Source organism: Sinocyclocheilus anshuiensis, unplaced genomic scaffold (genome assembly GCF_001515605.1).
Source record: "Sinocyclocheilus anshuiensis isolate Anshui unplaced genomic scaffold, SAMN03320099.WGS_v1.1 scaffold710, whole genome shotgun sequence".
NCBI lineage: Eukaryota > Metazoa > Chordata > Actinopteri > Cypriniformes > Cyprinidae > Sinocyclocheilus > Sinocyclocheilus anshuiensis.
In genome coordinates, this window is record NW_015544201.1 from 547,940 (window position 1) to 559,731 (window position 11,792).

Genomic DNA, 11,792 nt, shown 5'->3' on the forward strand with positions numbered 1-11,792 from the left:
CAGATCAGCTCTAGTCTCTAACGTCACTGAATCTGCTGTTAAAAATTAACCATCTATTCATCATATCATCATGCAAAACATACACGACAAATAGCAAATAGCGGATCGGCCAAGTGTAGTGAGTACCGATCGAGTCATAGAATGTGGTTATCGGCCAATACTGATCTCCGGCCGATTGATCGGAGCATCCCTGCTTTGTATTATTATATTAGTGAATATAAATAAATACCTAATTGTTATTGTAAATTATTATAAAATATTTAATTGTTATTATATATTTTTATTTGTCTTTTGCTCATTTTTGTGTTCATTTAGTGTCAAGAAAATATGCCTTTTAATTATCTATCTGTCTGTCTGTCTATACCAGGGGTAGGCAAGTTCGGTCCTCCTAGAGAGCCGCAGTCCTGCAGAGTTCAGCTCCAACCCTAATCAAACACACCTGAACAAGCTAATCAATGTCTTCAGGATTACTAAGGCTATAGGCAGGTGAGTTTTTTTTCAGGGTTGGAGCTGAACTCTGCAGGACTGCGGCTCTCTAGGAGGACCGAACTTGCCTACCCCTGGTCTATACACGTGTTTAGCCGTGTAGCCTACGTTTTGGATCAATCTAAACAGCATACTTTATATGTGACTTAAATGCTATAGCATTCATTCATCATATTTAAATAATCCAAGGTAGCTGGTGATAGCGTAAATATGCTGAGTCATCTCTGATTAATCAAATTAGTTTGATTTTATAGTGTTATTAAGTGTTTAAAAAATAAGGTAGAATAAGAAGGCTCCTTTAACAAGTTTATGAAATGTTAAGGAAATGTTCTTCTTAAGACAGTGATAGAGATGATTGGTGGTGGGCGGTGAAATATATAAAGTCCTTATGGAAAAACACAGACAGACAGATTAGCTTCGAAGAGACAGAACAGAAGAACCGGTTCAACCCATGAGGTTGAATATGTAAATATGATTGCAAAGAGCCAGCAGGCTTTTTCCAGGAAGAGGAAGTGGTGACGCAAAACTCGGTGTGTGTGGGAAGGCGCAAACAGGATGCCTGCTTTTGCTGCTTCCTGATTCGGATCTTCTCGATAACTTTCCCATTAAAATAGCCATTATTCTCAGAAAGACTGGAAGTGGATCTTCGCTTGGAGATGCTCATCTGATGGATTCTGTAAGAAGTCTTTGCAAGAGCTCAGCTATAATGAGCAGTGCTCTTGTATGTTTTTATCAGATATTCGGTTCACCTTTTGAACTTCTGAAAGATGAGGAATTGCATCACTGTAGAATGGAGCCATAATGTCCTTAAAACCCTCTCGCCTTCTTGACTGTTAGATTGGAAACATCAGAGCAACATACAGACAGAGGTTTCACTTGTATCCTTGATTCTGCCGTGGGCTTCTACATTCCACATCTCCTGCTTAATTAAAGGCGTATGTGAAGTGCTCATCCTTGGACTGAAGTTTTCTCACTCTTGCTCTTTTTGTCTCTTATCATTTTGCTTTCACCCATTGCGTTCATTTCCTCACATTCGCATTCACACTCACCCTCGCTCTTTCATGCTCTCTTGAGCAGAATGTTGATGTGGCATCTGGTTTTGTTGTAGTTGCCCTCAGAGTATTGATGAAGATGGAACTGTACACTTTGAATGGAGTATTAATGTTTAAATGAGAATTTCTGTCATTTACTCTTTCATTCCTGCTGAACAAACCCTGCTAAACTAGTCTAAGCTTGTTCACTGGTACTAATTGACACTTAACTGGTTTAAATCAGCAGAAAGTTGTCCAAGAAACCCTCTTAAACCAGCCAGCCGACCAATTTGGGCTAGAAAACTAGCTTAGGACTGGGTTTTTTTTTTTCATTCCAAACCTGTATGACCTGTAAATGACCGCTACATTTAATATAATATAAACAAATAGGTACTGCGGCTGTTGAGCTTTGAAATGACATCATAAAAATGGTCCATGAGTCTCATTCACTATATTCAAATCTTCTGAAGTCTTCTGAAGGAACAGCCCAAATTTAAGTTATGTACTGACACTATGGGCCTCTGCATGCCATAGCTGTGAAATCTCATTTGCGTACACGTATATTCAGTAATAAAACTAATATTTCAGTCCTGGATGTGGATTGGTCAGTTCAGTGTATAGTGTGAAACAGTCATGGCTAAGAAATGCAGTGGAGAACCACAACCCCTTATCGTTACTTAAATATGGCACGTCAATCACAGTTCAATTTTGGTCTTGCCTCCATATAAAGCTATCAAATGGATTAGAAGATTGGATTATATATGCCATAATGCACATTGGCCACTTTTGTGATAGACTCCTAATACACATTTAAAGTATCTTTGCTTATGTTCCATGAAGGAAAAACATTTGGAATGGTTTGGAATGATATGAAGGTAAGTATATAAAGACAGAATTTTCAATTTTGCGTGAACTATCTCTTTAATGACTTGACTTTAGATCTGAATGGTGCCTTGACCTTAACAGTCATGACTCATGAATGGTTATATGTCTGTCATTTATTTAACTCCACTGCAGATTTCAAGGAGAAAGAAAAGGTGAAAGAGATCTAAAAGTAGAGAATCGTTCTGCAGCATTTTTCCGGTGTGTTGTAGGTTTGTGACAGACAGCCATACGTGTCAGCACAGGCAGTACAGTATGGGCACAGTTGTGTAATGTCTCAAAGTCGGACTCAGGAATGATGAGCTCATACTGAGAGTTTTTAGGTAACAGAGGGCAAACTAGGGATAGTTCACCCTGAAATAAAAATTTACATCATTCACCCTCATGTCGTTCCAACCCTGTATGTCTTTCATTCAACTTTGGAACAGAAATGGTGAAGTCTTTTTTAATATGATCTGTTCAGTGTTTGTCCATCCATTGAACCATTTTCATGCTTAAGAAAGTATATAAAGACAACGTAAAAGTAATCCAGAAGACTTGGATATGGTAAACAGAAGCTCAAACATGCTTGCTTGCTTGGCACATGAGAATAAACCTCATTGGTTCTTGTGGTGTCATGCAAGCTTGTTTGCACTTCTGTTAACTTTATTTGATGCACTATGTGCATTGATCAATGTTTATGTGAATAAAATCCCAAGTTAAACTAAGTTTTTGTAAACTAAGCAATTGTATCAATTAGGGGTCGACCGATATATCGACAAGGCCGATATATCGGCCGATATTTGGCATTTTTCAAATATCGGCATTGGCCGATGCGTTCAAGTCAACTTTTATTTTGACGGCGCGTCAGACTTTTATTTTGACAGCGCTGAGAACGGCAGCACATTCTCCCTCTTGTTCGCCGTCGTCTTTAACAGTTCTGTCTAAATACGGATAGAAGTCTGTCTAATAATCAGATAGAACGGTTAAACAAAGGAATTAAAATGTATACAGAAAGTATTATAACGATTGCTTTTATATTATTAGTAATAGAAAGGCAAACATTATAATAATTTCTTGTTTGCCGTCAGCATTCAGCAAATACGCATTTTCATCATTTAAACAAATCTTTGAATGGCTAATGAAAATTTAATTTCACAAACCTTGCAAAATTAGTCGAATCCAGTTGTGAGATCTTGTGAAGTAGTGTTGTCAAAAGACCCGGTGTTTCGGTACCAAGTCGGTACTAAAAAAATGAAAACGTTACGGTACCAGGTTTTCTTAAGTACCGGTGGTACTGAGTACCCGGTCAACCCGGTTCTTGATGCGCAATCAGAAGGCTATCCTCTTCCCTGCGTGACTTTCGGTCCGTGCAAATTGAATGCTTTAAACATGAAATTTGTGATTTCAAATTATGCTATGCTTTATGCATTTGCCCACTGTCATATTCATGTCATTTTCACTGTGTGCTGTATGTAAAATGAGTGTTACCTTGGCCTTCTTTGAAAAAATATGATTCCCAATGCACACAAGCTTCCCAGAATACTGAGTGCTGTTGGTTACAGTTTACTCCTTTTTAATTATATTTTTATTAAATATTTATTTATTTGTGAAAAATACTTTGTCATCTAAAGTATAAGTATGTTTATTTAACACATTTACCTGTTGGTTACAGTTTACTCCTTTTTAATTATATTTTTATTAAATATTTATTTATTTGTGAAAAATACTTTGTCATCTAAAGTATAAGTATGTTTATTTTACAAATTAATTTTTTAATACATTTTCAAATGATTTCAAATTTCTTAAATATTAATTAAAATAAATACAATTATATCGGCTTTATATCGGCCACCCTGCTTTCCAAGATATCGGCATCGGCTGTCAGAAAACCAATATCGGTCGACCACTAGTATCAATTTTGAAAATTTGGATTAAACAGCTCAATTCATATAGATTGCTTTTACAATGTCTTTATGAACTTTGAAACTGAAAATGTTGATTACACAGACTTCAAATGGTTGGACACAAATGATTTGAATATTAAAAGTAAATATTTTTTACAAAATGTTACAAATAATAATAAAAAAAATAAAAATTTCGAAGATGAAGAATAGTCTTTTGGGTTGAGTATGTGTTTGAGTAAATGACAGAATTGTATTTTTTGGTAAACTATCCCTTTACGTGAGAGGAAAAGGCAGTTTGCATGTATGTGTTCAGCGAGGGAAGGGGAAAAGACTGCAAGCTGATGGTCTGTGCTCTGAGATTTCCGCTGAACTCTGGGAGGGGTCAGACACGGGGCAAGGTCAGGGCTCTAAACAAACACACTCGCACACATGCACGCAAACAGCAGAGGGTCTATGACCAGAGTGACAGAGACTGATAACAGCAGCAGAAGCCAGAGAGAATGAAAAGAATGGAGACGGAAAGACAGCCGTGTGTGCATTTATACACAGTGACTCTCTAAAATTATCTGGCCACTGAAAGCACACTTAAAAATGTATTACGTTCAGTGCCTTCGATTGGATGATGAAATGTTAATCCAAATGCATACTGAATTAATTTAACATTTCTGAATCATTTTTGTGATTACTTAATCAATGTGACCTTAAGGTGATTTCTAGGTGAATGTATGAAGTAATTTTTAAAAGTACATTCAAAACGCTAAAATCTACACTCCAGTTCATCAATTTGTCCAGTGACTTCTTTTTTAAATGATATATATATATATAGTTTTTGATTTCCTAAAAAGAACTGGCTCATGAGAGTCATTCATTCTGGGAATTGAACTACACTTCAATTCCCAGAATGAATGACTATATGGGCAATATTTCTGTTGTTGTTTTTTTCTTCAAAATTCACTGAAAAGAACTGGCTCATGAGAGTCATTCATTTCAGGAATCGGACTGTAGGATCTTGGAGTCAATATTAGGAAAGTTCAAAAGATGCAATTTTAAAATCAATATTTTACCCAGCCCTACCAGTGGCACAGAAATCATACTTCACCTTTCAAATAAATGCTATTTGGTAAATGCTATTATATCATCAAATAAATAATGATATTTTGTATCTAATAAAATGACATTCATACAAGTGTGGCTTATGTGTGATTAATATTTCGGGCCACTCCATGTCTTTGCATACATAACTTGAAAGGAAGACAGACATATTGGAAAGGGCAGTTCTAATAACGAAAAAAAAAAGAACATGATCATAGAGAGGCAGAGAAGTGAGAAGTATCACTAAAGAGGAGGAAGTGTTGTCGTTGGTGAAGTGGGTGGAGCAATGACGGTAAAAGTAGGAAGAAATAGTGTGATTGTGTGTCATAATGAGACGTGTGGAGGAAGGACGTATCATAGTGTTTTTGACATGCATTTTAGGGGGAGTGTTTTGTGATCACTTTGTCCTTAATTCTGTATTAGAGTAATTCAGATTCATTAGTCTGCCTTTTAATTAGATCATTTATACATTTCATTTATATGTTGTGCAGCGTACAGCTTCATGGATTGAGATAATTGACCCAGTCCCTGCTACAGAAATGCGCACACACACAAAAACGCACCGAGGGTTGATCCATTTCCCCTGGGGCCCCGTTTCACTCCATCATAATCAGTGTCTCTTCTCAGACACACTGTCACACAAACACACAAACAAACACACACGCAGCACCGCTGCTGAGGCCTGGAACATTCCGCGCATTCAGCTGTATGTGGGAACACTTAAAAATAAGCCATAGACACGAACACACTCTTGGAAGTTTTTTACTAAATCCATTTTTAAAAAAAGAGATGAAGCCTTCTAGTGCATTGTGTAGACGTGCCAAAGTTAGTTCATTATTTGTTTGTAGTAGTGCACTTGTGGCAGAATAGAAGTGCTTGTTTTGTTGTCCTTTCGTTTTGAGATCATAATATGCCTTTGGATGGGTTTTCTGCCCCTAATCTAAACTTTATTTGTTTCTTAGGTGCTGATATGTTTTAAACATGAGTGGAGTGGGTGAGAACTCACTTGAGCCACTGTGCTCGGACCGAAAGCGCAAACTCTCCACATGTGACATGCCAGGACAAGGGTGAGACATTTTAGGGTGCACAAAACAAGCAGTATTTTAAATCTTTGAATGTTTTTCCTCCCTAAGATTTTGTGTGTGTGTGTTAAATCTACAGATGTGACAAGCGCAGGAGGGAACAGGAGAGCAAGTATATCGAGGAGCTGGCTGAACTGATTTCGGCCAACCTTAGTGACATCGACAGCTTCAATGTCAAACCAGACAAATGTGCCATCCTTAAAGAGACCGTGCGCCAGATACGACAGATCAAAGAGCAAGGTACACGTCTGCTCGCATGGCTCTTTTACATGTTAGTCTGTGAAAATATTGACTAAACCCACATTGTGTGGAAACTAATGAGTTTCCTCTGTTTTATAAAAACGCTGCCACCTGGTGGCAGGTGGATTGATATGCTACTGCAGTCTGGCCTCCTAATATATTTGAATGAATATTTGTAATTGTGTCAATTCAATATATGAGTGAATATTTGTAATTGGGCAACACGTTTGCTAGTTTTAGATGATAAAATATTGTTTTTGACATTAAAAAATAGTGCTTAACATGACTTTATCTGTGAATATAAATGAATCTGAATGAGTGGATTATCTAGCAGCAAAACTATCTAATTAGTAATTTTAGTCTAAAATCAGTAAATCAATTTTCATAAAGAAAAATGTAAAATAATGAACTTAATTATCATATCTGTAAGATTCGAGGTATGATAGCACTGTGTTCATCGTTCTCATAATTATAAAATACATTCAGAGCTGTAGTCTGCACAAGTTTGTTGTGTGAGACAGGCCTGTACATGCCTTTTCATTTGGACTATATAACCTAGAGTTCACACAGTGAAATGATGAATAGGCGTTGGTGTTCATTCTTCCTTATTTGACATTCCATCGGTTAATAGTGATTTACAGGAATGAAACCTACAAAATCTACATATCAAAATTAACAGACCCATTTTTCTGCTGTTCCCTTGCTATAATATTCTATAAGATATGATTTTTTGTGGCGAGACAAATAAACATTAACACTAGCTTTCTTAACTTTGGGGTTGGTGATATTTATTAATTTTTTTTTGTGTGTGTTTTTGAAAGAAGGCTTTTATGCTCACCATGGCTGCATTTATTTAATACAGTGAAAGCAATTATATAGTGAAATATTATTGCAATTTAAAATAACTATTTTACTAATTTTAATAAACTATTTTCTATTTTAATCATTTTTCAAATAAAATGTATTTGTGTAATGGCAAAGCTGAATTTTCAATGAATTGTCAATGATCCTTCAGAAGTCATTCCAATTGGCTGATTTGCTGATTTATCAGTGTTGAAAACAGTTGTGCTGCGTAATATTTTCTTGGAAACCGTGAAGCATTGTTTTTCAGCGTTCTTTGATTGATAGAAAGTTCATTTGAATTTATCAGCATTTATTTGAAATGGAAATCTTTTGTAGCATAAATGTTGTTACTGTCACTTTTGATTGATTTAATGCATCCTTGTAGTATAAAGTGTTAATGTCTTTCAAAAACGATTTTTGTAAAGAAATACACTACTGTTCAAAAGCCGACCCCAATGTTTTTGAACATTAGTGTATATCTTTACAACTGTGTATATTTTTCTAAAATGTTTCTAATATGTGGTCTGTATTCACATGACTCGCAGGTAAAAGCTCATGCGGCGATGATGATGTCCAGAAGGCGGATGTGTCCTCTACTGGTCAAGGGGTCATCGACAAGGACCATCTGGGCCCTTTGTTGCTCCAGGTTAGATTAGAAACTTAAAGGTCAACGGTCACCAGAAGCTCATTTGCTCATTTCTCATACTGGCATCCTAGTACTAGCATCCAATTGTGAGTTAAAGTGTTTTCTAATAATAATTCTGAATATCTCTCTCTCTCTCTCTCTCTCTCTCTCTCTCTCTCTCTCTCTCTCTCAGGCTTTGGATGGGTTTTTGTTTGTGGTGAGTCGTGAAGGCAGCATTGTGTTTGTGTCAGATAATGTGACTCAGTACCTGCAGTATAAACAGGAGGAGCTGATCAACACCAGCATCTATAACATACTGCACGAGGAAGACAGAGAAGAACTGCATAAAAACCTGCCCAAAAACAATGGTATATATATGTCGATGTATATCTTTTAAGTGAATGTTGCTCTTAACTGTTCATGAAAAAAATAAGCATATAGGTATAAATCATGAAATCACGGCAGTAAGTTCATGATGTGACTTGAGCATCATGCATAACATTTTTGTATGTATGTTAAGCTCCCAACAGTGTGTCATGGGGCGGTGACGCCTCCCGTCAGAAGAGTCACACATTTAACTGTCGCATGCTGGTAAAGTTTGGCCATGGCGGTCCTGGAGGTGAAGAAGGCGCCGGTGGGCCTCGCTACGAGACCATGCAATGTTTCGCTCTCACGCAGCCTAAAGCAATGATGGAGGAAGGGGAAGGTCAGTAGTAAATTTATGGTTTATTATTTCAGTACTTTTATACAGATTGAGGTCTATGTACTTTGTCTTATTGAGCTGCTTGTGAATTAGAAAAGAGTGTTTTTTCTCTTCCTGTCTATCAGATCTGCAGTTGTGTATGATTTGTGTAGCACGGAGAGTGACGGCAGTGGAGAGGACAGAACGATTCAGTACTAGACATGAACTATCAGGTAAAATTGATTACAGTGCCATTTTAACTCCATGTTAATCTCGTCACTGAAACTACTGATAAAAAAAATGTCTTTGATTTTGTGTACAATACAAAGACATGGCCAAAATGTACAATAAATTAACAATATTAATTAAAATGACTTAAATTATAAATATTGAGGAAATTAATCCAATATTTCCACAACATAAATATAATATATATTTTTATAATTTATATGCAGTATATATATGTATGTATGTATGTATGTGTGTGTGTGTGTGTTTGTGTGTGTGTGTATATATATATATATATACAGGGCCTAAAATTAACACTCGCTAAGCGCCAAATGCAAGTAAAAATTGGCTTTGGCGAGTATATGAAACTGTCAGTCGCCAGATGGCCGGTAACATTTTTATTAATTCTAACAGTGCAATGTTGTTAGAACATAAACGTGAACAAATGTGAACAACGCTCCGTACAAGTGACTGGTCAGTGCTGCTTCATCACAAAAGTTTTAAGCCTTTGCAATGTAAATATTCAAGAGCTAGAACACACCAAAGGACACACGTTACTCCCCTGCTGTGTGGGAAGTTTAAACATCCGAAGCCCCAGCCTGAAAGCCATGTCTTGAGCTCCTGTGCTTGAATGTACAAATTTACACAAAATTATGTCTCGGTAAGTATCCTAGTAAAGTAGTTGGTTCTTAAGTGAACATAAACAGCTGAGAAACCGGACACAAACTGCACGCAACAATGTGTCAAAAGACAATAGAACCCGTTATAATCCGTGATACTGTCTACACAGAAGGCGGCGTGGCGCGATGCGACACAACAAATCCCCGAAAGTAAACGGATTCTCCGTTCTATTTCTGAAATAGTCCAAGCACTTTGCAACGGCCGCTTTGTCACATCCAGTGTTGACAGCTTTAAGCTGCTGCGGCGTAGACACGGTGTTAAAATGATAGACACAGAATTCCAATAATCCTGCTATTGTCTGCGTTTTTAATGTTGATCAAAGAAAATAGGACAAAGAAAAAAACAATCACTCACTGCTCTTGAACTTTAAAAAAATATATAAAGACTATAGTGTTATTTGATTAGCATAATTTATTAATGCTTTTATTGAATTAATGAATTATGCTTTTTCACTTTTTCAACTTTAGTTAGTCTGTAATGTTGCTGTTTGAGCATAAAAAAGATCTACAAAGTTCAAAGTTTTTTTTGCTATTATCAAACATTTTGGTGTCATAACTGTCTTGTTTTTTCCGTGGCTGGTAAAAAATATTTATGGCCGGTAAATTTCCTTAAGTCACCGGCCATTGGCAGGTCTGGCGAAAAGTTAGTTTTAGGTCCTGTATATATACAGTATCTCACAGAAGTGAGTACACCCCTCACATTTTTGTAAATATTTTATTATATCTTTTCATGTGACAACACTGAAGAAATGACACTTTGCTACAATGTAAAGTAGTGTTAATTGCATGTGTTAACATGCTAATTTTGACTGCACTAATACATATATACACTAATAGCACTAATAGATATCGCCGGTGACTTAAGGAATATATATATTATAAATATTTTTAATATTTTATATATATATATATGTATTAGTGCTGTCAAAATTAGCATGTTAACACATGCAATTAATATTTTCAGTTTAATGGCGTTAAAAATATTTACCGCATGGGCGGAGCTAGGGTTGGCCACCCCACTCACAACTGCTGCTTCTGTCTCTTTTTTCTTGGCAATAATTGCGTTTATTTAGACGCCAATTGTTTTTACGACCACATCAAATGGGAGACTTTCAGACGTGCACTCCAACTTCGCCTCAGCACGAGGCACTAGTCAAAAGAGCACGGAAAATGTACAGATGACGAGGAAGCTTCAGTAGAACAACAGTGAACCGCGGTCAGATGAGATGTTGTCAGGCCATATGTCAGTAAATTTTCCTGTCCTGTCAGCCGTTATACTGTGCTCGTAGCGCTCTTCAATTGCACACACAAATACGGCGGTGCGTGCTATATTATATTAAAGCGCAAAAGAAACTATGAGCATGCAATGTCGTAGTTGTGTCGTCAGTTAAGTCATGAAGTTGCCAAAAAAGGCAATTAAAACTGCCTTAAAACTGTGCATGCATGTAAGTATTTGTTATATATGAGTCACATTTAAGAACATGTCTCTGAAATGCAGTGGTTTTTAAAACTGTCCTGGAGCAGCCCAGCACTGTCTCCCTCATCTAACACACCCGATTCAACTCGTCAGCTCATTAGTAGAGACTTTAAGACCTGAAGTGGGTCAGAAAAGGTAAAGAGAAAATACGATGTGTCAGATTTTCTGTAGGCTACATGAAAATCACTGTTAGACCTGCCTGAAATGCACCGTTTCCATTTGTATCTTTGTTGTATATAGTAGGCTATTTTGTGTGATGGCTTGTAATTTGATTTGTTCTTATTTTACAACTGACTATTTACTAGTCTTTAAAAATGTAGACTATTAAATTTATATTGGTTAAGCTAGTAGTTTTAGCAGGTATCGAAACTGGAATCAAGGATTGTGATTTTTTTCCGATTCAACTCGTCAGCTCATTAGTAGAGACTTTAAGACCTGAAGTGGGTCAGAAAAGGTAAAGAGAAAATACGATGTGTCAGATCCACATCATGTTCAGCATCTGCAGCTCTTAAAGCAGCCAAAATAACCTAATAACCCAGCTGCTGTGATGTCTGTTCA

At 36.7% G+C, this 11,792-nt stretch overlaps 1 protein-coding gene across 1 annotated transcript in view; it reads left to right on the top strand.

Annotated features, from left to right (window-relative positions):
- LOC107696841 (nuclear receptor coactivator 3-like) overlaps positions 1 to 11,792 on the top strand; it is a 53,896-nt gene that overhangs the window by 27,014 nt on the left and 15,090 nt on the right. Inside the window, exons 2-7 of the mRNA XM_016497355.1 lie at positions 6,340 to 6,444; positions 6,539 to 6,699; positions 8,088 to 8,188; positions 8,361 to 8,535; positions 8,688 to 8,873; positions 8,996 to 9,082. Coding sequence (XP_016352841.1) covers positions 6,359 to 6,444; positions 6,539 to 6,699; positions 8,088 to 8,188; positions 8,361 to 8,535; positions 8,688 to 8,873; positions 8,996 to 9,082 — 796 coding nt within the window. The 5' untranslated portion in view covers positions 6,340 to 6,358. The remainder of the gene's footprint in view (positions 1 to 6,339; positions 6,445 to 6,538; positions 6,700 to 8,087; positions 8,189 to 8,360; positions 8,536 to 8,687; positions 8,874 to 8,995; positions 9,083 to 11,792) is intronic.